At 47.7% G+C, this 26667-nt stretch overlaps 1 protein-coding gene across 1 annotated transcript in view; it reads left to right on the forward strand.

Annotated features, from left to right (window-relative positions):
- LOC147660700 (uncharacterized) overlaps positions 1-26667 on the forward strand; it is a 348598-nt gene that overhangs the window by 121450 nt on the left and 200481 nt on the right. Inside the window, exon 3 of the mRNA XM_086951528.1 lies at positions 11793-11944. Within this exon, the coding sequence (XP_086807654.1) occupies positions 11881-11944 (64 nt within the window). The 5' untranslated portion in view covers positions 11793-11880. The remainder of the gene's footprint in view (positions 1-11792; positions 11945-26667) is intronic.

Raw genomic sequence — 26667 nt, forward strand, 5'->3', positions numbered from 1 at the left:
CGCTATCGTCAAGTGCGTGCACCAGGCATTGCTCCATAGAATGTCAGGCGTCATAGAAAATCATCGGAGGCTCAACGAGGAGGTATGAGCGCGTGCTGAGCATGGCGCACGCTGTTTTAAAATTTTTTTTTTAGCCTAAACCAGGCGGTTGAACTGTCAAGATAGGAGGGGGTATCGATGTCATCAAAAAATACAGAAAATGTAACCCAAGTGTGCGAGAGCTTGCCACCATATTGAAAGAAAAACGTAAGTACGAACAAAGTCTTTTAACTGCTCCTCAAAAATAATTCACACATCTTGCTAGCAGGATAAAGAGAGAAACACCTCATACTTTAAATATGGAGAGAGTAACGAGGCAGGTGGAATTAATATGCGGATAGCAGTAAAGAACAGGGAGCTGGAATAAAGCTGCGGAAATCCGTAGGAAGGCAATGGATTTGTAGCAAAAAACTGCACTAACGCTGAGTAAAAACAAAGCTTGCTACCAAGGTGTGTAGAAACACAGCGGGGTGATCAGGCCAGCTGCATTTAAGAGGCAAAGCTTGGTATGGCAGGCTCACTTCATTGAATGGGTAATTCAATAGCACAGCAAGCATTCAGCGAATAGTGAAACCACGGCAAGGAAGTAAAACAGAAGGACTCACCAAGCTTGTGTAGAAAACTGGCAAGCCCGAGTTGAGGCTGACGGTGTCTTTTTTCACTGTTGGGGTTGGGGCTGGGGCTGCCAACAGGTATTGCTGAGATGTTACAAGCTTGGGTTCTGTGATGTATTCGTAGTATTGAATCCTTCGATGCTTAGATGAATCCTTAGAATCCTTAGATCCTTAGATGGTAGAAGTAGAAGAATTTCTTTGAAGAGTATGTCCATTGAATCGCGCAGGGAAGATCAGATCGTCGCCAATGTTACAAAGTAAATACCTCTCAGGAGTCCAGGTAGTTATTCAATGAAGAATATTTATTCAAGTTGAAGTACATAGGTGGTATATAGGTAGTACAAGGTAGGTAGTTGGTAGGCCAAGATGTAGATGGTATGAAGGCCCCACCAGGAGCTGTTTCCGTCATCTCAGCCAAGAGTTAACTGTCACACTGCAGCCACAGCACATTCTATGACATAAGTGAACATTCTAAGTGTTCCCAGGCTGAACAAGAAATAAAGACCGGGTGGACAGAAGGAAGAGGAGGAAAGACCTTATAACAACCGTCAACATAAAGCTACAGCAACAACCATCCGCTGCGCTTGACCAGCTCTTTGCGCTACCGCATTACAGCGACAACCATCCACAGCGCTCTACCTATTCCTCGCTTTCTCCTTCACCCTAAAGGAACTTTTTGCGCCGGACTCAGAGGGTAACTCTTCAGTGTGAAGAACTTCATCCTTATATCCGACCGCACTACATCATGGTTGGCCTGAACTTGTGACTTTACCCCGGTCTTGCATGAATAGATGACCACCAGTGGAGCTTTTTGCTTTTAGGTGCTATTTTTACACAAAATAAATAAAATTGAATATCTCTGGTTCTACTAATCAGATTTTTGTCATTCTGGTGCCATTTTATTTATTAAAATGTACCCTGTTGTTTGAAATTGGTTTGGGATTTGTTTGTGTTGCGTTTTCACTTTATTATTGTTTGTGTGCTGTATTAATTCTTTGCACGTTGCCTTTAAGTTAAGCCTTACTTCTTTATGCTAAGCTACCAAAGGGTTAAGCACAGGTTAGTTTAGTAACTTTGTGATTCACTCTGAGAACGATTGCCTTTGTTCCTTGAATGGGGCTTCCACCCACCTCACCTAAATAAACGAATGTCTTGCAATTGTCTCTTCTTTTCTTTCTCTTTTCTTTTGGAGCCCAACAATCTTTGATTTTTTGTAAAATGCCACCATCTTTGAATGTTACCAACTAATTACCTCACGTGTTATTTTAGTTCAAGCATATGCAGGTTCTTAAGAGTTTCCCCACTTATGAACATCCTGAAATTCTTCCTCAGTCCCTGACTTTTGGGCAAATCAACCCCAAACTCCATGGCTATTCCTTCTATAATTTCATGAGTCTCACAGTCACACCTAGCAGCTACTTTGCTCACAAACGAGAGTTCCTCCTCATTGACCAATCTATGAGCCCCATAACAAGATTTCCCTTGACAACTTCCTTGATTCTGCTTTTAATCTCAAAATATCCAGTGGCTTTGAAGGGGCATCCCTCTCTTGGGTTTGTGGCACAGGGCTTTCGACAACTTCTACTAGAGGCACACTCGCAATGGAAGTTGCTCCTGTTTGGGCTTGTGTGTTCCTATATCTATAGTAGTACCAGCTCCTGATGAACTCTGAATTGTGAACGTACCTGGGGCTGTGACAATGACAGTAGTACTCCTATTGATGGACCTAGTGTTACAAGGGGAAAATCTATCTCGGATAAACTCGAATCGTGTGTCTACAGGTGGTGAGCTCCCTCCCGCCCATTGATTCCCACTGGGCTTATGAACAGTATTATATAGAGGTAAACGGAAAGTCAATAGATTGTGTTAAAGGTCATCACTGGAGTTGCTATCACTCGTCTCATCTTGCTTTTCCACGCCACCACATTGTCCCTCCATTCTTGCTGTTCTGTATCTAATCTTGCTTCCATCAAACTGTCGACAATATTCAGGTCTGATATTTCTTGTTTGCTTTCACATTAGAGGCACGCTCCTAGGCATTCAAAACCTCATGTTGAGCTGATATGGATAGGGGTTTCATCGCTTATAAAACTCATCTCAAATTTTCAAATATTCTCAGATTAAAATCCATGTATGGGGAAACTGCAAGGACCCTACATTCACAGTGATCTTATTCCATTCATTTGATCCAAATACATGTGTATGTCAACAGACTCTAGTTGTCATATAATGAATGGGCATGCCTCTGGAGGGGCCTCCATGCCCCCATGAATTGGTATTCTTACATTTTCACTAAACAAAACGTTCCATTTCTTCACAATATTCCTGTTTACTCCGAATGTGGCGTAACAAAAAAATCTATAAAATAACCAACAGTTCTTGGTAATTCACAATGCAATACGCAACAACACTAGTACCCAATCTCAGCACAACACCACTGTGCTGTGAGAAAGTGCCATCTTTCTTGCATGGTATGCCCCCACTTTTTGCTGAATTGCTGATGTGCTTTGACTGAGTGTGCCCTGGACTCCTGTCAATCAGGTGCCCAGGGCCTGTGTTCCTTCCCTAAAACGGTATTGAAACCTAAACCCAATTGGCATCTCTGGCCACATGCCAGTCCCTGGTAAATGGTACTCAGGGCATTGTGACCAGAGAAGGCCCCTCAGGGCTGCTGCACTTATTGTGCCACCCATAAGGGCCCTGTACCCTGACACACATACACTGCCTTTGCAGGCAGACTGTCTGGATGCAGAACAAAACAAAGAGTCGACATGGCGCACATCCCTGTGTGCCATGCCCACAGCACACTGCCCTGGCATACCTCAGTCACCCCTCTAGCTGGGTGCCCTATGCCAGTGGTGTGGGTACAGGTGCATGAGCCCTGTACCCAGGTCCATTCCTGGGCACTGTAAGTGCAGTGCTGCCATTAAGAGTATATGGTGCTGGGAGGTCGTCATCACGAACTCCACAGCACCATGATGGTGGCACTGAAGACTGAGAAGTTTGGTATCAAACTTCTCAGCACATTAAATCCACACTGATGCCAGTATGGGATTTAATGTACAATGCACGAGAGAGGGCAACTTAGAGATGCCCCTGAAACAAACTCACAACCCGTGTCCTGACTGAGAGGCTGCCTAGGCTGCCACTCAGCAGACATGTTGATGGACCCCTGGGCAGAGAGCCATCCGCTCTTGTGGGCTTGCAACAATGCATATCCTGGGGCGAGGTGCTAGGCCTCCGCCCCCAGGATGGGCAGGGAGAGCTTCAAGGGCATGCTGCCTTTGTGAGCTTCTCCAGGGCACTTGCTGTACTCAGCAACTGGCCCCCACCGGTTCTGACCCCCACTCTGGCGGGAAGACAGGTGGGAAAACCTAAGTGAGGAAAGGAGGTGTGCCAGCCTCTGCCAACCCCACCCCTCAGGTGGGGGAGGCGTGGCGAAGCACAACTCTGGGCTCTTGCCATCTTGAGGATGGGGAGCCCTACCCAATCAAAGACAGGCTCCTGCCCCTCTCCCAATGGTGAGTGGCAGGATAGGGGTGTACTCACCCCAAGGAATGGACCCATTGGTCCCTGACCTTCCCATACCTGTAAAACCCCTAAATTTAGTATTTAAGGGGAACCTGAACTTTCCTTCCGCAGATCCCGATTCCGAAACAAGAAGAAGAACAAGAAGATAGAAGACCTGCAGTGAAGCTGCTAACAAGAGGACAACACCAACTGACCTGGCCCCAGCCCTACAGGCCTGTCGACCCTCGAATCTGCTCCTGTTAAATCCCAGCGTCTCCTGTGGTCAGCAACCTTGAAAACCCCAGAGGTCCTGACTGCCTTGCTCATCTAAAGACTGGTACTCCCACGAGCAGTGGTTCTGGTCAAACAGCAACAGCCCCTGGTGCCAGCCAGGAACCGCGAATCCAGCACACTCTGCACCCGCCGAGCCCGGCCTGTGCCTGAGAGAACAAAGACCACGAGGACATCCCCCCGGCGACTGTGACCACAAATCCAGCACCCAAGTACCCTCCTCGACGCTCCTGACGATGCCTGCAGCCTCACAACCAGGGACCCTTCCAACCGCGAACAGCTAAGGGTAAGATTTCCCGACACCAAAAGACACCCTTGCACCCGGCGCCCCATGGCCCCCTGTGCCCAACTCCAGGGTGGCTACCTAACCTACAGCTTCCCAACTCACCTCTCCACATGGTGGTCGCACCTGAAGAATCTCCGTCCCCGAGCTTGCAGCCTTTGTTGTTTTGCAGATTTCCCATTGAAATACATTGGGGGCCCGACGGCCCAAAAGCACCCTGAACCCAGCCGCCCGAGTGCCACTGGAAGTGCAGCATCTGTCCTATCCTACTTCCCCACTTGCCCTTTGTAAGTGACCAGGAGCTCAGCTCCCACAGCCGTGTGGATTGCCTGCTAGCAGCCACCACCCGAAGGCCCCCTATCCTCCATAGGATAACATTGGGCCTACTCACTCTGCACCCAGCTGCCCCTGTGCCGCTGAGAGTGTAACAACTGTACCTACCTGACTCTGGGAGATCCCTGAGTCTTGCCCCAGAACCTTAAATCTGCCAGTCGATTACTTACCCAAAGACCGAGCAGCTGCTAACAAGAGGACATCACCAACTGACTTGGCCCCAGCCCTATAGGTCTGTCGATCCTTGAACCTGCTCCTGCTAAAACCCCAGCGCCTCCTGTGGTCAGCAACCTCGAAAACCCCGGAGGACCTGACTGCCTTGCTCATCTAAAGACTGGGACTCCCATGAGCAGTGGTTCTGCTCAAACAGCAACAACCGCTGCTGCCAGCCAGGAACTGCAAATCCAGCACACTCTGCACCCGCCGAGCCTGGCCTGTGCCTGAGTGAACAAAGAACCTGAGGACGTCCCCCCGGCGACTGTGACCACGAATCCGGCACCCAAATACCCTCCCCGATGCTCCTGACGAATCCTGCCGCCTCACAACCAGGGACCCCTCCAACTGCGACCTGCTGAGGGTAAGATTTCCCGACACCAAAAGACACCCCTGCACCCGGCACCCTACGGCCCCCTGTGCCAGTCTCCTTGGTGTCTATCTATCCTACAACATCCCAACTTACCTTTCGAATTGGTGGTCGCACCTGAAGAATCTCCGTCCCCTAGCCTACAGCCTTTGTTTGTCAACCAGCTTTCTCATTGAAATACATTGGGCGCCCGATGGACCAAAAGCACCCTGCACCCAGCCGTCCGAGTGCCACTGAAAGTGCAGCAACTATCCTATCCTACTTCCCCACTTGCCCTGTGTAAGTGACCAGGAGCTCAGCTGCCACAGCTGCGTGGACTGCCTGCTAGGAGCCACCAACCAAAGGCCCCCTATCCTCCATAGTATAACATTGGGCCTACTCACTCTGCACCTGGCTGCCCCTGTGCAACTGAGGGTGTAATGACTGTACCTACCTGACCCTGGGAGACCCCTGAGTCTACCCCCAGAACCTTAACTCTGCCAGCCGATTACTTTCCCAAAGACCGATAACTTGATTTTCTCCATAGGGTAACATTGGCTGGGTTTCACTTGGAAATTCTTCTAAGTGTTGAGTTTTGTAACTTTGAAATATTCCTTAAAAATCATCCGATCAACGAAAAGGAAATTACTCACCTGCTACCAGGAGAGATCCCAGGGCTGGATCTTTGTGCCCAGCACTGACCCGCAAAAGTAATTACAACTGTAAATTCCCGATAACCTGATTTCCTCCCATAGGATAACTTTGCTCGGTTTTGACCAAAATTTCTTCTGTCGATTTTCAAAACATACAAATATTCCTTAAAAATCACCTGTGTAACAAAAACGATTTCTTTCAACTGTTTACAGGAAATGCACCAGGGCTGAATCCAGGATCCAGCCCTGAGTAAGAAAAACATTTGTAAACTGATTTTATTGCATTTACTTAAAACTTCCCATTGAGCTCAATGTTATAATTTGTGTTGCATATTGCAACTACTGTATCTATTGCATTTAAATGTCTACTGCTATTTGAAAGTATTCAACTGTAGCACCGCATTCTGAAAAAGTATTTTTATACCTACGTGTGTTTCTAAAATAAAACAACAATATACTTTTATATACAAAACAATTGGCCTAGAGTTTAGTTCTTGAGTGTTTGAGACTATTTGCGGACTGAGTGTATACAACAAATGCTTTACACTGTCCTCTGATACTGCCTTACTGCTCAACCAAGCTACCACTTTAGAGAGTAAGGTTATATCTAACTTTAACCTCTGCCATACCTCTGGGGACTGTGGACTCTGTGCACACTGACCTTACTTTGGTGCAGTATTATACAGAGCCACTTTCTTACATGTGCCTACTATTCACAGCGCAGCACTCAGACATAACAATCAATCCTATAGCTGCAGACATACCAACTGACCGCTACCAATGTGGCACCTCATGACATAACTCACAGCACCTAGCCCTCTACAGTGATCAGCTTCGCAATAGCAAATTAATAATAACCAAAAACAAAGCAATAACTCTAATCTGTTCCAGTGAAGTAAATTCAAAGTCTACAGTCACTCTAGGTGAAAAATGCTATCACACACACAAAGTGAATTCTCGACCGGCTCAATATCACCCTGACTAGTTCGATCTACCCCTCCAGGCAAAAGGATTAACCCAACACCAATCTCTGTACATACTCACAATAGCATCTTAAGAAATACCAATTTTTTGTGCGGCCTGTAGCACTTCACATTCGAAATCACAAACCTTACCAGACAAATCACAACTTAATTTAACTGAATATCTATATTAGAATTTTAGACTTCGACGGGCTCGATAACCAAATTTCAACTCTTTGCAACAAGCCTGTTGCTCTTCATACGTTCAAGCAGTATACATGAAGCAGCATTACAAATCTCAGCTACAACACCAAGCCCTCCTAGACCCAAATGGGTGGTGTCAGCAAATAGTGCCTCTATTTGCTCAGAAGCCTACCTCTTTGAGCGTGAGCAAATAAGACATCTAGGGCAAGTTGTGCAAAAGTTAGGAATATCGATTTCCTAATTGCGATTTTTTGCAACTCGCAATTAGGAAATCACCATTCCTAATGTATGTAACTTTTTTGAGTTTCATTAGTGATTCGTAGTGGGTCACAAATAGACCTACCACATTGATATTAACGAGTTAGGTCGCACTTTGTGCCCTACTATGATTCGCTGCCATCCCATGAGGTACCACCAACTTACAATTGACTGTAAATTGCAAATGTTTTGCGGTCGCATTTCAGTCGCAAAACATTTGTACATACTATTCTAATTCGGTATTAGGAAGTTGTGGCCATAACACTCCCCTTTCAAATACTGAATCGCAAAACCTAATTTGAGATTAGGTTACAAGTTACCGAATCGCAAATTGGGCTTTGTACATCACACAAATCATTTTTGCAGTCACAAACAGCCCAATTCCAGAATCTGGCCATTTGCGAGTGCTAGAATAATTAATACATGTAGCCCCTCTAGTCTCAAAGAAAAGCGGCGTCTGAATCTAACCTGCTCAGCAATGCACAGTTACAACATAAATTCTCTACAAGATGCAATGCTCTTCATGGTTCTCAAAGAGAGTAGACCAAACGGGATTGAACAATTCACGCTATCAGGGTGGTCAACCCTTTTCCCAGCCATTACATAATGGAAGTTTTCTGCTGCACGTGTCGACCTTCAAGAGATATCTCGTAGTAGGATGATACATCTTGGTCAGCCTTTCCTCGGCACAGGGATTCATTATTCAGCTTTCAGTGAGAGACATGAAAATAAGCAGTTCTCTCAAAAACCAAAACATTTTGCAATAATCCAATTAGTGTGAACAACTGCAGCTTGGCTCCTGATACGAGAGAAAAAGAGAAAGAACACAGCAGCCCAAAGCACTTTTCATGTTAGCGTGAGTCCTTTAAACTGAGGCCTACATTGACTATAGCTAACTTAATGTGAAAAATCTTACTGTATACATTAGTGTATTATGCGAGTTAGTCTATGTTATACAAATTGAAAAATAGTAACAGAGTGTCACCATTCCACTGTAATTGCACAAGGCAAGGGCCCTGCTGCTCTTCAACATGTGAAGTGCAAAAGCATGACCTAACCCCCACTTGTGAGTCAGGCAGAAGCATTTAACAGCCCTTGAACGTCGGTCAAGGTGGAGTGCAACCAAAAACCCCCAGCTATGAGCAAGGCAGTGAGAAGAGCAATATATTTGCTTTAAAAATGCATAAGGGGGCTAAAAATACACCAATCATTCTGTATGAATCGCACAACACACCCAACTGTGGGCAAGGTGGTCGAACAATTACAACAATTTCCATTCTTGTACAGACTGGGGGAGAAAGGTACTCAATATGCGTTTCACTTAGGTATTAACATCACATCAACCTCAGTTGCACCCTCATTTCGTTTTTTTTAATGGAATAAAACGTTATATCTGTGCTTCTTTATCAGCTCCATTCGTTTCTGCCAAGCCTTAAACATCAGTATTGACATGCGCTTCTTGGAGAAAAGTTACTTTCAACATTACATTTAATAGCGTTGATAAGAGAATAAAGATTTGTATTTTGTATAGTATAAGCACATAGAGGCACCCGAAATAGAGACACTTTATACACTCAGACCAACAGAGTTACATACACCCATCTTTAGACAGTCCAAAATACTTACAGTACATAATCAAAGAACACAAATCAACGACAGAGGGCACACTAGTATACATATTGTAGGATGTAGGGTGACAGGCAGCAGAATAACGCACAGCTCTTTCGGCACACATTTATCAGCTATTCGCATGGACAGATTGGCTGGCAATCAAAAATATAAATACTTTATGACGTTGTCAATTTAATACATTAGCAGTCTCAAAATGTGAGCAAATTTCTGTAACCATGCAGTCATCATGCACTAATTATATAATGCCCATTATTTACCCAGGCCAAAAGAGTCAAACAATTTGTTTGGTATGTTAATTAGTTATCTAGTGCTGTTAACAAAGTTAATTTTGAAAAGGTGCAGCATCAAGTATTAAAAAAGAAGATATGCACACAATGTTTAGAATTAGTTCACTCTGCTGGCATGTACAACATTTTTCCATCAGTGTTGCTTTGCATTGCAAACAAGGGTATCTTGTGGAATTAGGCTGCTTTGTGGTCAGGCAATTCCAATGATAACCATGGAGTTAATGGCTAATTTATTTCTTCAAACTGACTGCTGGCCAGACATAACTTACTTTTTACCAGCAGCAAACCAACTAAAATGCCAGATTCTAATTCAAGAACATAGCCATAAGCTCAACTGCATTTCCGAAGAACAGTCCAGCAGTTCTGTACACAACAGACAGATTCCCTGATTCCTAATTTAAAAGGATTTGATTTATGGGACAAACACAATGACCCCCTCACCTCCGCCCATCCCCCGCCCACTGCAAGTGGTGAACAAGCATTTGCAATGCAATAGGTCTCGCATTTACTAGACTTTGAGCTATTGGCACTGTAAATGTCAATAGTTTAAATTCCTGCAAATGCGAGACCTATTGAATTGCAAATATTGTTTGTTTCCAGGCGCCCCACGCAGGGCTTCCACTTAATAAAGACCCTTTCTTTAGATGGGCCGTGCCTAAAGAAAGGGCATGGCTTCTATTTATTGCAAGCACAGCATGGGGTGCTTAGAAACAAACCACCCAAAAAATATTTGTGAAGCAATAAGTGTCGCATTTGCGAGAGTTTAAGCTATTGTCATTTACAATAGCAATAGCTAAATGTGATACCTATCATGTTGCAAACAAGCAGCCACCATTGTCCCGGCTGCTTGGACAGTGAAACAACGCTTGGCGTGCTGAATAGAAGTAAAGCAGATCATGCCAGCAGTAGGGCAAAACCCATTAAAGAAAATAGTGCTTACAGAGCAAATAACACAGCTGGTGTAACAACCAAAGTAAAAGGGCCAGTCCTCATGCAAGGTTACAAATGAAGACAAGGCGATACTAAGGAGGGACTAACAAGCCGATTACTGAATCAGAAGCTAGCGTTTACAAAGGACAAAGACACAAGCCAACGAAAAATATGGGCGGAGAGTGGGTGGAGCTTAAAGTGCATACTCTAATACAGCATGCCTTGCAGAGCAGCACAGGCGCTGCCCAGGCTCGACCTAAAAAGTACATTGCAGTGAAAAAAGGAGTTAATTAAACATCCCTTTGTAGCAGACCAGAGGAGGATATTGAGAAATACAGGAGTTTTGTTGAAACACATTAATAATTTACATGCCTCAGACATTTTCAGAATCACAAGTGAAACAAATTGCTTTAATAAGGAACATTCGCAATTGAAAGATATATTTTAAGAGCAAACAGAAGAGTATTGGAACTGTTTAACAGTACAGCTAAAAGTAATAGTATTTCGTTCTTGCTATCTTCGACTTGTTTGAAAAATTTAAATATTTCTAGAAAATGTTTACATTTACGATATAAGAACCAATTTACAAAAATGCATATTGCGTTTGTGCTCAAATGTAAAAAGTCTGGGTTGCGTTCTACAGTTTATCATTATTATTTTTTAGACCTAGACTAAACAGCGGATGCACTGTCTTGAAGTGACTATTGTATTCAATGTGTGTTGTGTTTCTTGTCCCGCCCTTCCTGCAGACAAAAAAGCGCTTTGACCTGGCGAGCGCTGGCCCTGTCATATCGCTTTTTTCCACGGCTTTCATCCATGCTTAACAGCAGCTCTGCTGCTATACCACATAGCTACAAGACATTGACAACGCCAATAGCCCCCGCATTGCCGAGACCTACTGACTTTGCCAGTAGTTGTTTTATTATTATGTTAAGGATTATCTGGAAAGTTGACCTGAGGTATGGCAAGTGGTTGGGATTAATTCACGCATTCCTTCCATCTTTTTTGTTGCTTGTGCTCTTTGACTTCTTTGACATATGTTAACATTTCTAAAGAATTTTACTGAAAACTCGACGGCCTCTTCACAAAATGAATTTACCGATTGTGCTCAACTGCAGTATCGCTGTGTTCCTACCCGATTGCGTCAGTTTCTTCACATTTGTCGCCAGGTGGATAGGCCAACATTATTTCTGTAAACCATAACAATGCTTGTGCCTTTTTTTTTAACCCACAGAAACAAAACCAAGTGATCGCCGAGCGTGGAAGTAAATCGGGCAACAAGAGTTAATCTATGGAAATAAAGAAGAAACCAAAATATACCAATGAATTCTACATTGAGCATCCCTTGGTGCACTGTGACTATGCTTCTAGCGTCGTACATATCAGGTAAGTGCCAACACAGTACTGAGAGAAGGCTTTGAAAATGTAGGTTCCGTTTTACAATGACTTAATTAAAATATTCCTTTCTGATATGAAACCATTCCAGAAGTTCCGCAATCACACAATGGTTCATACCATTGCGTTATTTAAATCAAGAAGAAAACAAGGGTAATTGTAAAACACATTAAGAAGTAACGAAAAGAGAACAGTGCACACTTAAAACGTGGCTTATTGTCACAAGGCTTGTGGTAAGTTTTCACAACACGGAAGTTATAGGATTCACTAAAGGGCCTGTGCGTTGTGGGAGGGCCTGGCAGGCAGCAGAAGCTGTGCACAGCCCATTCCCCCCCTGTGTACATAACAGCACTTCTGGCCCATGGCTGGTGCTGCATCAGTCAATTTCACATGATGTCATCAGGCTCCCTGCCATCAGCTGACATGGGAGAAGATGAGGGATGGGGAAGGTGACTCATCTAAAATGCAATGCATGTTTTTCATTTGCATCCTTAAATAAGGGGAGGAATGCCCAAAATGTTCAGCTCGGGTCATTCTCTGCATGCACGTTGCTCTGTGGAGTTTCTGCAAGGTAGAGGCCAGAAGTACACGGCTGTCTGTCTCCGTCTCCTTTGTCCGGCCACACCACCAGGTACACTGACAGGCAGCCCAGAGTAAGCACATCACGTCATGAAAGAGAGATGGGCACACAGATGCGCTGAGCATTTCGACTGCTGAGTCCTCTGCATGCTTGGGTGTGCAAAGAGGCTAGTCATAAGGACTGTATCTGCTAAATAGAGCAGTATCTCATTCCTAAATACAACAAAGGTGTGGATGACGCCAATGACAGGCGAGCTGCTGTGCAAATACAATAGCATGTAAAGAGGTGAAGGCAACAGAGAGCACAGCACCCAGGGAGTGAACCCACCAGAAGTGGAAGAGTAATGGCGCTGAAAGACAAAGGATGGGGTTGAAAAGTTGAGACAGGGGAGGATTGTGGGAGCTGTACCATGGTCTGGACGGAAGCGCAGGGCAAGTAAAACACCAGAGAGTTGGGGAGAGTCAGCAATCATGTCCATTCATGAATTAGAAACCCCCAGAAACTGTGCCTTATTCCATTCCATCACATATAATATCCAACAAGCGGTACCACTGTAGCAGCTCCACCTACAACTACAAAGATGACCGTCATTTGCAAAGGACATCTGCCAGTGACACCATCGCCTGGGGTTTAAGTCTTAGCCAGTAGATACTCTGATGAAGAAGCAGATTATTCTAAACTATGTGGATGTGAGCCAAAGCGCCTGCTTGAAATTCAGACTCACAGCTGTATAGAACCTGGGAAAAATAGTGTATAGCCTGGGTAAGAGTGTCCGACCACAGTCCTTGAGAGTAACAGTAAGGCCAGGCTTTCAGAATAATTATTAGTTTGAGGCATGTGAGCTGTAGATCATATGCTGTGCATTGCCTGCCATCTAGTGTTGTGTCCGGATGTTTGCACTTTGTTTTTGTTCGCCCTCCAGTTTCCTGCTAAAAGAAATGTAGTGCTTTACACAAGCCTTTTTTCATTGGACTGCCAATTTAGGCTCTTATTACGAATTGATCCGAATTTTATATCTCCTGTGTAAAAACCTTTTTGCGCAGCGATTTGAATTCTGAGTTGAGTGGTATTTATCACTTTCATTAAATTTCGGCAGGTCAAACCTACCGGAATTTAGCAGGAGAAAAGTGTATGGTATGTTCTGCACCATGTATATTTTGATGCGTCAAGCACCAACACCCACATGTTATTCCCCTAAAAATCTTAGTAGATGCTATTTATCGCTCCCGATAAATAATGTACCCCAGGATATTGTTCTTTATCGTGTGCAAAAAATAGCACATGCATTCCGAAAAACTCTGAATCAGGTCCTTAGTCTGTCACATCAACCTGCTTTACTAAAGCATCCCAGTGCTGAAACAAAACTTTAAAGCTACTACTACTACATTCAGGTCACAAAGAATTCTATGATGGGTGATGTGGGAGTAGACCAGATTATCCTGAGTGAAGTAAATAGGCATGTGGGGCCTGTGGAAAGATTGTATGTATGTATGTATGTATGTATAGGCATTTATATAGCGCACTACTTACCCGGAGGGTCCCAAGGCGCTTCGACCGCTGCGAAACCCTTCCTGGCTTCCCTGAGAGATGGTCCCTTAATGGGTATCTCCAGGGTGAGACCAGGCATCCCCGGCGGTCTGGTGGGGCCGTTAGTGAAGATGAGGCAAGCTAATGCCCAGAGTTGCCGAGTGTGATCGCTGGTCAGAGTGGGCACCGAGGCGAGAGAATTATCGAGTCCGCTGACCCTGGTCCGTTCCAATTTCCACTTCGAGCATATACTTCAACTTCATGGGGTGTCGACAATAGACGATTGACTATGTCTTGTCCAGGGACTTCAATGGTTAAACAAGCAGCTCAGTAAGTAGGACTCAGTGTGCAACTTTACATATGTTACCAAATGGCACTTCTATGTGCCAGTTCCAGGTGCTCCCATACATGCCTCCTTTCAGCTAGAATCTGTAACATATGTATTTTAACTGTGCTACTGACATGTGAAGAGAATAGGTCAGACAGATACATCTTCCTGCAGAATCTTCACCTTATGAATTATCCTTTCAGGCATCAGACTGGTCGTGAAACCTTTTCTCCAGCAATAGGTCTCCAGTACCGCTGGGTGACACCATGCAGTTTCATCCCACACTGTTATATCCTAAGTATTACATTTATATGTAATCAGCCTAGGTCCTCCTAGCTGCTCAGCCAGAGTGAGAGATGGTAACGGAATGTTGGTGTGACTTTGATGAATGGAATGCCTGGGTGCCTGTGTGGGTGCGTGGTGACAGTTGGAGATGGGCTGAGCAGCTAGGCAGGCTGCTCCTGGTAGGGCTGGTACATGGCAAGTACCTGGCTAGAGCTGGCTGTACAGAGATTGATACTACCCTGAACTGGAACCAATAAAGAAGATATGAAATATACAACATGGTTTCCAGTGTCTCTATGTGCAGGGTACAACATTTATTTGGCGATGAGCTGCCCTTGACTCAAGCGTACCTAAAGATGGTACAGAAACCAAGAGAAATTAAAAGGAATTACAGAAACCAAGAGTCTACAAGGGACTTGAGTAACAAGACAGAATAAATCAAATGTAACAAAGTAAAGAGTGTCTTGTTTGGAGCAACAGGCAAGCCAGCCCCACCAGTGTCCATGTCATCGGACGGCCCCAACCACCGTGTGTGTCCAGCCTGAACTTGCTCCATGGATTTGACCTCAGGTATAATCTGTTATGTTAGGGTATGTCTGGACTAAGTTTCACCCTACCACATCCTTTTGTATGTGCCGCAATGATGTTTCTATGGCTGAAAGGGATTGTGGCTACACAGATGTGAGTTATGGACTAACTCAGTGAAGGTATTTCACAGGTACCACAGAGGGATGGTGTGGTTCTAAATGTTTGTAAAACAGTCTCAGTGAAGTGTACTACATGGATATGATGCTGTGGAGGATTAACAATTACGTGTGTCTAGCCTGCTGACAAGTCTCCTTCAACCTTTGCTACTGCCCTGGATCAGGATGTCTCTTAAAATTCCTTCAGTGGATGCACAGAAAGGGAATTATTGTGTCTGACTTTCATTTGTCGCATTTTGGAATTAATGCCAAACTGAGCATGTCCCAGAGGCCACTTAGGAGCAGTGGTTGCAGTGAAGTAAATGTGGCTATTTCCATCCTTTGGACATTTGACAGTCACAGCGTGTACTTACACAGTGAAATCACAGGTCTGGCAAAATTCTACGTGTTGTTTTAAAACTCTGCCATTAAAAGGTCAATATCACTTGGTTTCGGCATGAAGGAACTATCAAGGTCAAATCTATGTTTCCTTTGGATTTTTTTTTCATCTAATAATATGCCTTTCAGACACAAAAGCTTGTGTAACTGTTTTGCGGCGTTTTAAATTTCAAAATGGAGCTTCGCATCTTACCGTCCTTATGGTGTCATGCGCAGCTGCTCTGGGATCTTCGTAATGTTCCACCATGTTCTCTGTATCTGCTGCCTCATGGAGCTGTATGCACAGACGTGCCTGGAGCCAGCCAGCGGTACGTCTGCTACGTGCCGCAATTTTTGTTCAGTTCTGATGTGCTCTGAAATAGTTTTCTTCTTGTCTATGTGGGTGTATAAGTGCTGGAGCTCACGTGAGGAGGACTGACAGACTCACTGAACATTTTCTTTGCCGGTAAGCACACAAAGCAGAAGAGACGTTTCAATGGCATATGTCATTTCTGGAGTGGAAACGTGATTACACTTTGTTTAAAGATGCGCATCGTAAGGGGGGGCCAACAGCTATTGATTTACACTAGACGGATTGAAATTGTATTCATGATAATTTTACATCTTTTGTAATAGTGGTGTCAGTCCAATTATCAAAGTGAGTCAAAATAGCATGGTTACTTTCTATACTTGTTAGCACAGTGTCCGTGTTCTCAGTGAACAGTCTGGCACAGATCCAAGAAGCTTGGATCATTTCACCTTTACGTGAGGCTTGAGGGCAATTTTCATGTTTGTGCCTATTGGTCACGTGTGGAACTAGGATATGTCATCTTTGTTAGACCTGTCTGGCTTTTTGGCGAAGTCCCTCCTAATTTTTATTTATTTTGTCCCCTTTTTGCCCCTCATACCCTTATTAATTTTTGTGTCTACTGGCTTTTTATAGGTGTTGGCCAGGGGGATAGGTGTTCCCTCTCCCCCTCATAGTTTTTTACCACAGGCCCAGAGGCCTGTTCTGACAGGAAAGTTGGCGCCACCTAAGATGGTGGCCACCAACTGCCCCAACTGTCACCAACAGAACCTGGCCATAGACCAGCATAGGGCATTCCAGAACCTTCTGGTCCATTCTGGACCACTGAAGGGCAGCCTATATAAGGCGGAATGCGGGGCAGCCATTTTGTCTACCTGTGAGAGTCAGCTGGAGGACAGGCTGTAGCTGAGGGTGGGAAGAGGTTGGATTTAGGATTGACCTCCTGGACTGGGAAGCTACCTTATAAGTCCAACCCACTAATCCCCTGTTGGTTACTTGTCTTGGCCCCGCTGTGGGAAGTTCCTGGAGACCCTGGGCGCCTGACTGACCCCTAGCTTCAACATAGTGGGGTGTGAACAGGAGAAGGAGACTGTGGTGCTGCGGAGCACAGTCCTCTGCCCAGTGGAAGGAATTCTGCTGTGATTCCCTAGAACTGTGGAGGGTTAATTCTGGTGGCCCCCACCTTTTTATTCAGCCCTTAAAATCATCCTGCCCTGGTTTTAGTGACTGTCCCTTCACTCAATTACCCCCATCGAGAGTTACTTCTCACCTGCTGTGGAGCTGTGGCCAGGAGAGATCGGCGCCGGATTGTGACTGGGACAGCACCGCCTCGGCCGGGTCCGGGACCCCTGGGGCACCGTTCGCGCATTAGACTAGCCCCCCCCCCCGGGATCCACTGAGGCTGAGGAACCTTGCGAGGCTTCCTCTCGTGAGCGGGACCCCGGGGGCGCCTTCCGCGCTCCTGTTGTATGGCCGAGTGACAACCGGTTGTCAGGGGAAAGCCCGGTGAGACGCTTCTGGTCGGCGCCTTCGCGCATGCCTGGAAGTGGATTGTATTCCCCGGAAGGAGGGGCAGAGGAGTAGGCAGGCCCAGGAGTGAAGTGTCTGCTCTACGAGCGAGCGCAGAGAGAGAGAGGCGGCGCCAGCCGAGCGCTACAGCGCATGCCCGCGGAAGAAGTGTTCTTGAAGACCGGCGCTGAGGAGAGGCGCCACCGGTCTCCAGGGAGCGCCGAGTGATCTGCTCTTTCCCTCCTGCTCGAGCGCCACACTGAGGAGCTGGCCCGAGCAGGGAGGGAGTGGTTAGAGGCCCGAGAGGGGCTGGTGGAGCCTCGTGTAATTTGCCCCGGTTGTTCTCCGCTCGAGAGCCCCACTGAGGAGTCGGCCCGAGCGGGGAAGTGAGCATTGTGGAGCCTTCTGAGCTCTGAGGGCTTCTCCAGCTGCAATTCCCCGACCCCCTTCGTTTGCTGTTCCCCTTGTGAGCCTGAAGTAGGACGAACCCAGCTTCGAGTATCAAGTAAGGAGGTAGACACGTGGGGGAGTGACTTCCACACAATTAACTGGTGCTATAAATTGAGATTCTGGCCTCTTGAGTACAGCGTCCAGGAGGAATCCCTGACAAGGTTGTATGGGAAGCTGAATTAAGTGGTATTTACCAATATCATCTTTGATAAGATAAGGAGGAGAACTGTAAAGTTATTCATGTGAATGACACTGTTTACCTGAGCTAAAATAAGGGCTGATCTTGCCAATGGTTAAAGTAATGCTGTAATGAGAGATGCATTAGAGGAAGCAAAGTACAGTAAATGCACCACTGAGCTATTGAGGTATAAGAATTACCTGCCAGTTTTGGTTAAAGAGATTTAACTATATATGTGATGTACTGCAAATGCTGGTTGTTAAAGTGATTGAGAACTTAGAAGTGGAGTTAATGTTTCCATGACAAACTGAAGTGCCTAAACTGTACATATTGAAACTGAAGAGAGAACTATATTATTTTTATAAAGCAGTACTTATTTTTCCACATTTTTGGTGTAGTGTTTTTCTTTTTGAGTGCTATTGCGTGAAGTTACTTTTGGGTGGTCTGCAACCTTTACACTGTGCCTCTAAATGTTAGTCTTACCCTAGGCCAGGCTACCTTAATTCCAACATTTGGTGCCTAGCGGTGGGATTGCGGACTTGGTTGCAGCTACTTACTAGTAATTTGGCGTAATACACCCAACCTACACCAGGAGTTTTCTCCTTGCGGCCCTCCCAATTAGTCTTTTTGTTTTTTCTAAATTTATTCCTGGTGGTGGGTGGAGTTGGTTTTAGGTTACCCTCACCCCACTGAAATCTCTGGTGTGTATCCAGGTTTGCCAGACTCACAACTGAGTTTGCGGTCGAAAACCTGGAAGTCTATTCCGTGCCCCAATTGAGAATGTTCTGCCAGCAGATGGGGGTCTTCTTCAAACATGGTGCAAGGAAGGGGGAGCTCCAGACTAGCCTTAGGGCCTGGGTGGAGGCACACCAAGAGACAAAGGAGGAGGATGAAGAGGTTGACCGGGGCACAGAAGGGGGGGTGGAGGAGTTATTCCACCATGAGGGGGAAAACTTGCTCACCGGACCAGTGTCCTATTCCAGAAAGGGCAGTAGCATTTCTGGGAGAAGCCTAACAGAAGCTGAGCTCACCGATAGGAGGGAGAAAAGACAGCTAAAGTGGGAGTTGGCTAAGATGGAATTGGAGAAAGAGGAGAAGAGGATGGTCCATGAGTTTAGGCTAAAGGAACTGGAGCTCCAAAGTCTACAACGGGGGTCCTCTCCTGTTAGGAATGGTGGCAGCGAACCGAAAGAGTCAGCCAGGGAGGCCAAACCCTATATCCCAAAGGACCTGATAGCGAGCTTCAGTCAGGGGGATGATGTTGCTAAGTGGCTGGCCGCTTATGAGGTTTCTTTGAAAGTTCATGGTGTGCAGGAGAAGCACTGGGGGGGTAGTTTGTACAAGTACATGCCTCCTGCTGGTCGGGACACCTTGTTGGCCCTGGAGCCAGAGGAACAGACAAACTACCCCACCATGAAGCTGGCGTTATTGAGGAAGTTCGGGCTCACCCCAGAAAGGTACCGACAGAAGTTTAGGGGGAGCCACAAGATGGGAACTCAGAACTGGGTGGACTTCCTTGATTACGCCAGAAAGGCTTTAGAGGGTTGGGTCAAGGGCAGTGAGGTAAAAGATTATGAGGGGCTGTATGATCTGTTTTTGAGAGAACACCTCCTCGAGAAATGTTTTCCCGAGCTGCGCCAACACCTGGTAGACAGCAAGCTGACCAATCCCCGGAAGCTTGCAGAGGAGGCGGACATCTGGACAAGTACCCGGGTGTCCACCAAGGGGACTGGAGGGGAATCTCAAAAAGCCGGACAGGGCGCCCCCCAGAAGAAAGAGGGGGGGGAGAAAAAGAAAGAGTTCTCTAAAGGTCCCCAAAATAACTTCCAAGGGAAGGGAGCAGGTTTCACCCCTAGGGCAAACCCGCCCCGGAACCCTCATCCTGGCCAGAGCCAGCAGCCCAGGGTTCTCCACTGTTTTGAATGCGGTGGCGTTGGACATTATAAGGGAGATGTCAGATGCCCAAAGAGACCACCCCCTCCCACCGGAGGAAAGTCACCGGGAGTAGCTAGTGTAGCGCTCGGGGAGGAGTTGCCCTTAGATAAGGGGGGTGAGTGGGCGGGTGTCACCTTAGTGTCCCTGGGAGAACGGGAGATGGTGCCAAAGATCCAGGTGCCCCCAAATACTACAAAGTATGGGCAATGGGTTACCATCAATGGCCAGAGAGGGGAGGCTCTGAGGGATACAGGAGCCAGCATGACTATGGTGAGAAGTCAGCTGGTGTCCCCAGAGCAGGTTGTTCCTAATGTACTCCACCCCGCCGCGATGGCTGACGGCAGAATGGGCCACTATCCAGTGGCTGAGGTTCCCTTTGAGTGGGAGGGGGTTGCAGGTTCACTTCGAGTTGCCGTAAGCCCTGCCGTGCCAGTCGATTGTCTGTTGGGTAATGACATGGAACACAATACTTGGAGAGAGGTGGAATACCGGACGCATTCTGCGATGCTGGGTACACCTGACTGGGCCTGTGTCAGCACACGGTCTGCGACTGCCCGGAGAGGGAGTTCGCCTGGGTTGGAGCCTGGAACAATGGCCCAACCCGCTGCTAAGAAGGGACAGACCCGGAGACAGAGAAAGCCTGCTCCGGCTTCCACACCCCATGAGACAGATCGGCCACCTGCGGTGGTGGACCAGGAGTCCGTGGAGGGGGAAGTAGACTCTCTGGAGGATTTGCCCATCCCTGCGGAGTGGCATGTGGAGGGAGGTCCTACCAGAGAGGAATTCTGTAAGGGGCAGAGGGAGTGCCCCACCCTTGAGGGACTGAGGCGACAGGCTGAAGCCCAAGCAGCAGGTGATGTTACGGGACATTACCATATTTACTGGGAGGATGGACTCCTCTACAGTGAACCCAAGGTACCCTCGCCTGGTTCATCGAGGGCCTTGGTAGTCCCGCAACAGTACCGAGCCTTCCTTTTGGAACTGGCTCATGCCATACCCCTGGCAGGACACTTAGGCCAGGACAAGACCTTTGCACGGCTTGTTCTCCACTTTTACTGGCCTCGAATGAAAGTGGCGTCCAACACATACTGTAGGACATGTGTAACCTGCCAGGCCAGTGGGAAAACAGGGGTGAAGCTAAAGGCTCCCCTGGAACCACTTCCAGTCGTTAGCACGCCCTTTGAGAGGGTGGGCATCGACATTGTAGGGCCTTTGGATCCACCAACAGCAGCTGGTCACAGGTTTATCCTGGTACTGGTGGATCATGCCACAAGGTACCCAGAGGCAATACCTCTGAGGACAGTCACTGCACCTGTAGTGGCAAGAGCCCTAATGGGAATCTTTACCCGAGTGGGATTTCCCAAGGAAGTTGTGTCCGACAGGGGGACCAACTTCCTGTCAGCTTACATGCGGGCAATGTGGAAGGAGTGTGGAGTGACCTACCGGTTCACCACTCCTTATCACCCCCAGTCAAATGGACTGGTTGAGAGGTTCAATAAGACCTTGAAGGGCATGATCAGAAGTCTGCCCGAGAGCCTGCGGAGGAAATGGGATGTCCTCCTACCCTGTTTACTTTTTTCCTACAGGGAAGTGCCCCAGAAGGGAGTGGGCTTCAGCCCCTTTGAGCTTCTGTATGGGCACCCTGTACGCGGTCCTCTCAGCCTGGTGAAGGATGGTTGGGAGAAATCTCCCAGGAAACCCCCCCAGGATGTGGTGAGCTACATGCTGGCCTTCAGGAGCCAAATGGCGAAGTTGTGGAAGCAAGCTTCTGACAACTTGGAGGCCAGCCAGGCAGTCATGAAGGAGTGGTACGACCACAACGCTCACCCGGTGGAACTGGAGCCTGGACAGAAAGTGTGGGTGATGGAACCTGGAGAGCTTAGTGCCCTCCAGGATCGCTGGACAGGCCCCTTTGAGGTGTTGGAAAAGAAGGGTAAGGCCACATACCTGGTGGACCTTAAGACCCCTCGACAGCCCCTACGGGTGCTACACGCCAACAGACTCAAGCCCCACCATGAGAGGCCCGAAGTCATGCTGATGATGGTGACTGACGGGGGAGAGGAAGCGGAAAGTGAACCTCTCCCAGATCTCTTTTCATCCCAAGAGAAGGATGGGTCAGTGGAGGGAGTGAATCTCTCTCCTACTCTCACTCCTGAGCAACGGGAGGACTGCCGCCAGATACTGGAGCAGTACTCTTCGTTGTTCTCCCTTGTCCCGGGAAGGACCCACCTGTGTACCCATGATGTGGACACAGGAGACAGCCCACCAGTGAAGTCCAAGACCTACCGGCTGTCTGACAAGGTGAAGGCTAGCATACATGGAGAAGTTGCCAAGATGCTAGAGCTGGGAGTAATTGAACCTTCCAACAGCCCTTGGTCCAGTCCGGTGGTGCTCGTGCCAAAAGCCGCACCACCAGGCACCACACCTGAACTGAGGTTCTGTGTGGATTACCGAGGACTGAATTCAGTGACAAGGACTGATGCTCATCCGATCCCTAGGGCGGATGAATTGATTGACCGGCTAGGAGCTGCCCAATATCTAAGTACCTTTGACCTCACTTCAGGGTACTGGCAGATCTCCTTGACAGATGGAGCAAGGGAAAGGTCAGCCTTCTCCACGCCTGAGGGACACTACCAGTTCTGTGTGATGCCCTTTGGGCTCAAGAACGCCCCTGCCACATTTCAGCGGCTGGTGAACCAGGTCCTCTCTGGATTGGAGAGTTTCTCTGCTGCCTACTTGGATGACATTGCTGTCTTCAGTAGCAGCTGGGAGGACCATCTGCAGCATTTGCAGGCCGTTCTCCAGGCCCTGAGACAAGCTGGATTGACCATCAAAGCCAGCAAATGCCAGATTGGGCAGGGGTCGGTTGTGTACCTTGGACACTTGGTGGGTAGGGGGACTGTGCAGCCCCTGCAGGCGAAGATTGAGGCAATCATGGCCTGGGAACCCCCCAAGACACAGACTGAGGTCCGAGCTTTCCTGGGCCTCACAGGTTACTACCGTCGCTTTGTGAAGGGGTATGGCACTATTGTTGCGCCCCTCACAGAGCTCACCTCCAAGAAACAACCTCGACGGGTAGTTTGGACCAAGGCTTGTCAGCAAGCCTTTGAAAAGTTGAAACAGGCAATGTGTGCGGCACCGGTCCTGAGGGCCCCAGACTTCTCCAAGGAGTTCATTGTCCAAACGGATGCATCAGAGCATGGCATTGGGGCAGTCCTATCGCAACTCAACGAAGAGGGCCTGGATCAACCTGTAGTCTTCTTATCCAGGAGGCTGCTTCCCCGGGAACAGAAGTGGAGTGCCATTGAGAGGGAAGCTTTTGCGGTGGTGTGGGCTCTGAAGAAGCTGCGGCCATACCTCTTTGGCTCGCACTTCCTGGTTCAGACCGACCACCGACCCCTTCGTTGGCTGATGCAAATGAAGGGGGAAAATCCCAAGTTGTTGAGGTGGTCCATCTCCCTACAGGGAATGGACTTCCGGGTGGAACATCGGCCTGGAGTGGACCACGCCAATGCAGACGGTCTCTCCAGGTATTTCCGCCTTAGTGATGAGGACTCCCAAGGGGTTGGGTAGTTCTCCCCACTTTCAGCTGGGGGGGACGCGTGTTAGACCTGTCTGGCTTTTTGGCGAAGTCCCTCCTAATTTTTATTTATTTTGTCCCCTTTTTGCCCCTCATACCCTTATTAATTTTTGTGTCTACTGGCTTTTTATAGGTGTTGGCCAGGGGGATAGGTGTTCCCTCTCCCCCTCATAGTTTTTTACCACAGGCCCAGAGGCCTGTTCTGACAGGAAAGTTGGCGCCACCTAAGATGGTGGCCACCAACTGCCCCAACTGTCACCAACAGAACCTGGCCATAGACCAGCATAGGGCATTCCAGAACCTTCTGGTCCATTCTGGACCACTGAAGGGCAGCCTATATAAGGCGGAATGCGGGGCAGCCATTTTGTCTACCTGTGAGAGTCAGCTGGAGGACAGGCTGTAGCTGAGGGTGGGAAGAGGTTGGATTTAGGATTGACCTCCTGGACTGGGAAGCTACCTTATAAGTCCAACCCACTAATCCCCTGTTGGTTACTTGTCTTGGCCCCGCTGTGGGAAGTTCCTGGAGACCCTGGGCGCCTGACTGACCCCTAGCTTCAACATAGTGGGGTGTGAACAGGAGAAGGAGACTGTGGTGCTGCGGAGCACAGTCCTCTGCCCAGTGGAAGGAATTCTGCTGTGATTCCCTAGAACTGTGGAGGGTTAATTCTGGTGGCCCCCACCTTTTTATTCAGCCCTTAAAATCATCCTGCCCTGGTTTTAGTGACTGTCCCTTCACTCAATTACCCCCATCGAGAGTTACTTCTCACCTGCTGTGGAGCTGTGGCCAGGAGAGATCGGCGCCGGATTGTGACTGGGACAGCACCGCCTCGGCCGGGTCCGGGACCCCTGGGGCACCGTTCGCGCATTAGACTAGCCCCCCCCCCGGGATCCACTGAGGCTGAGGAACCTTGCGAGGCTTCCTCTCGTGAGCGGGACCCCGGGGGCGCCTTCCGCGCTCCTGTTGTATGGCCGAGTGACAACCGGTTGTCAGGGGAAAGCCCGGTGAGACGCTTCTGGTCGGCGCCTTCGCGCATGCCTGGAAGTGGATTGTATTCCCCGGAAGGAGGGGCAGAGGAGTAGGCAGGCCCAGGAGTGAAGTGTCTGCTCTACGAGCGAGCGCAGAGAGAGAGGCGGCGCCAGCCGAGCGCTACAGCGCATGCCCGCGGAAGAAGTGTTCTTGAAGACCGGCGCTGAGGAGAGGCGCCACCGGTCTCCAGGGAGCGCCGAGTGATCTGCTCTTTCCCTCCTGCTCGAGCGCCACACTGAGGAGCTGGCCCGAGCAGGGAGGGAGTGGTTAGAGGCCCGAGAGGGGCTGGTGGAGCCTCGTGTAATTTGCCCCGGTTGTTCTCCGCTCGAGAGCCCCACTGAGGAGTCGGCCCGAGCGGGGAAGTGAGCATTGTGGAGCCTTCTGAGCTCTGAGGGCTTCTCCAGCTGCAATTCCCCGACCCCCTTCGTTTGCTGTTCCCCTTGTGAGCCTGAAGTAGGACGAACCCAGCTTCGAGTATCAAGTAAGGAGGTAGACACGTGGGGGAGTGACTTCCACACAATTAACTGGTGCTATAAATTGAGATTCTGGCCTCTTGAGTACAGCGTCCAGGAGGAATCCCTGACAAGGTTGTATGGGAAGCTGAATTAAGTGGTATTTACCAATATCATCTTTGATAAGATAAGGAGGAGAACTGTAAAGTTATTCATGTGAATGACACTGTTTACCTGAGCTAAAATAAGGGCTGATCTTGCCAATGGTTAAAGTAATGCTGTAATGAGAGATGCATTAGAGGAAGCAAAGTACAGTAAATGCACCACTGAGCTATTGAGGTATAAGAATTACCTGCCAGTTTTGGTTAAAGAGATTTAACTATATATGTGATGTACTGCAAATGCTGCTTGTTAAAGTGATTGAGAACTTAGAAGTGGAGTTAATGTTTCCATGACAAACTGAAGTGCCTAAACTGTACATATTGAAACTGAAGAGAGAAGTATATTATTTTTATAAAGCAGTACTTATTTTTCCACATTTTTGGTGTAGTGTTTTTCTTTTTGAGTGCTATTGCGTGAAGTTACTTTTGGGTGGTCTGCAACCTTTACACTGTGCCTCTAAATGTTAGTCTTACCCTAGGCCAGGCTACCTTAATTCCAACAATCTTAATAGTACAAGTTGCAACTATTGAGTGTTAAAAACATTATTAGTCTGTCCAGAGTACAACTCGGTGAGAGATCGCTCACTGGCATGGGGCACGGGTCTCTAGTGTTCTACGGTATGTGGGATGGTATTAGTAATATCAAAAGTTTCATATTTTGTGATGTCACAGTTTTACGCTGTTTAATGGTTGGGACGTCCTAGTCTCCTTGTGGGTGGACATCACAGTTTATTCCTTAGGTTTGGGTTTTAGTCCCTGTTAGTGACCCCTACATGGTGGAGGTATATGGATTAGCTCCCTTATACCTGTAGGTGTCATTCCCAATTTATGTACAAGGGTACATTGTATTTGTATGAAAGAGTTTTGTGTCTTTATCTAGGTCTGTAAGTCGTCTTGCGCTGCACGTTTGGTCTTCACTTTTGGTCTGATGTGTCGGTGAGCCGCCTTGCGCTGCAACTTCTTGTCTGTTGGTATGTGTGTAAGTTGCCCAGCGCATCACATGTTGCAGTTTTGTGTAAGTTATCGTGCGCATCTCATGTTGTGGTGTGTAAGTCGCCCTGCGTCTCACTGTGTGTACCCTCTATGTGGTCCATTTTGTGGTACACGTGTATTTTTGGTGTTGGTTCACCATTGTTTTCTGTTTCTGCCCTCGGGTGTTAGTCGCTTCTCTGTGTTTTAACCCCTTCTGTGCTCCCGTGGGCCGTTGGCCGACGGGAGCACTACCTCCCCAGTGCTGCCAACGGCCGATGGAGCCCCGTCCACCCTTTAGAACGCCCGCAACGCGGCGGAAAAACCGCCACGGTTAAGGCATTAACCTTGTTTGTGGCTTAATA

The sequence above is a fragment of the Lissotriton vulgaris genome, unplaced genomic scaffold (genome assembly GCF_964263255.1).
Source record: "Lissotriton vulgaris unplaced genomic scaffold, aLisVul1.2 SCAFFOLD_712, whole genome shotgun sequence".
In the NCBI taxonomy this organism is placed as follows: Eukaryota; Metazoa; Chordata; class Amphibia; order Caudata; family Salamandridae; genus Lissotriton; species Lissotriton vulgaris.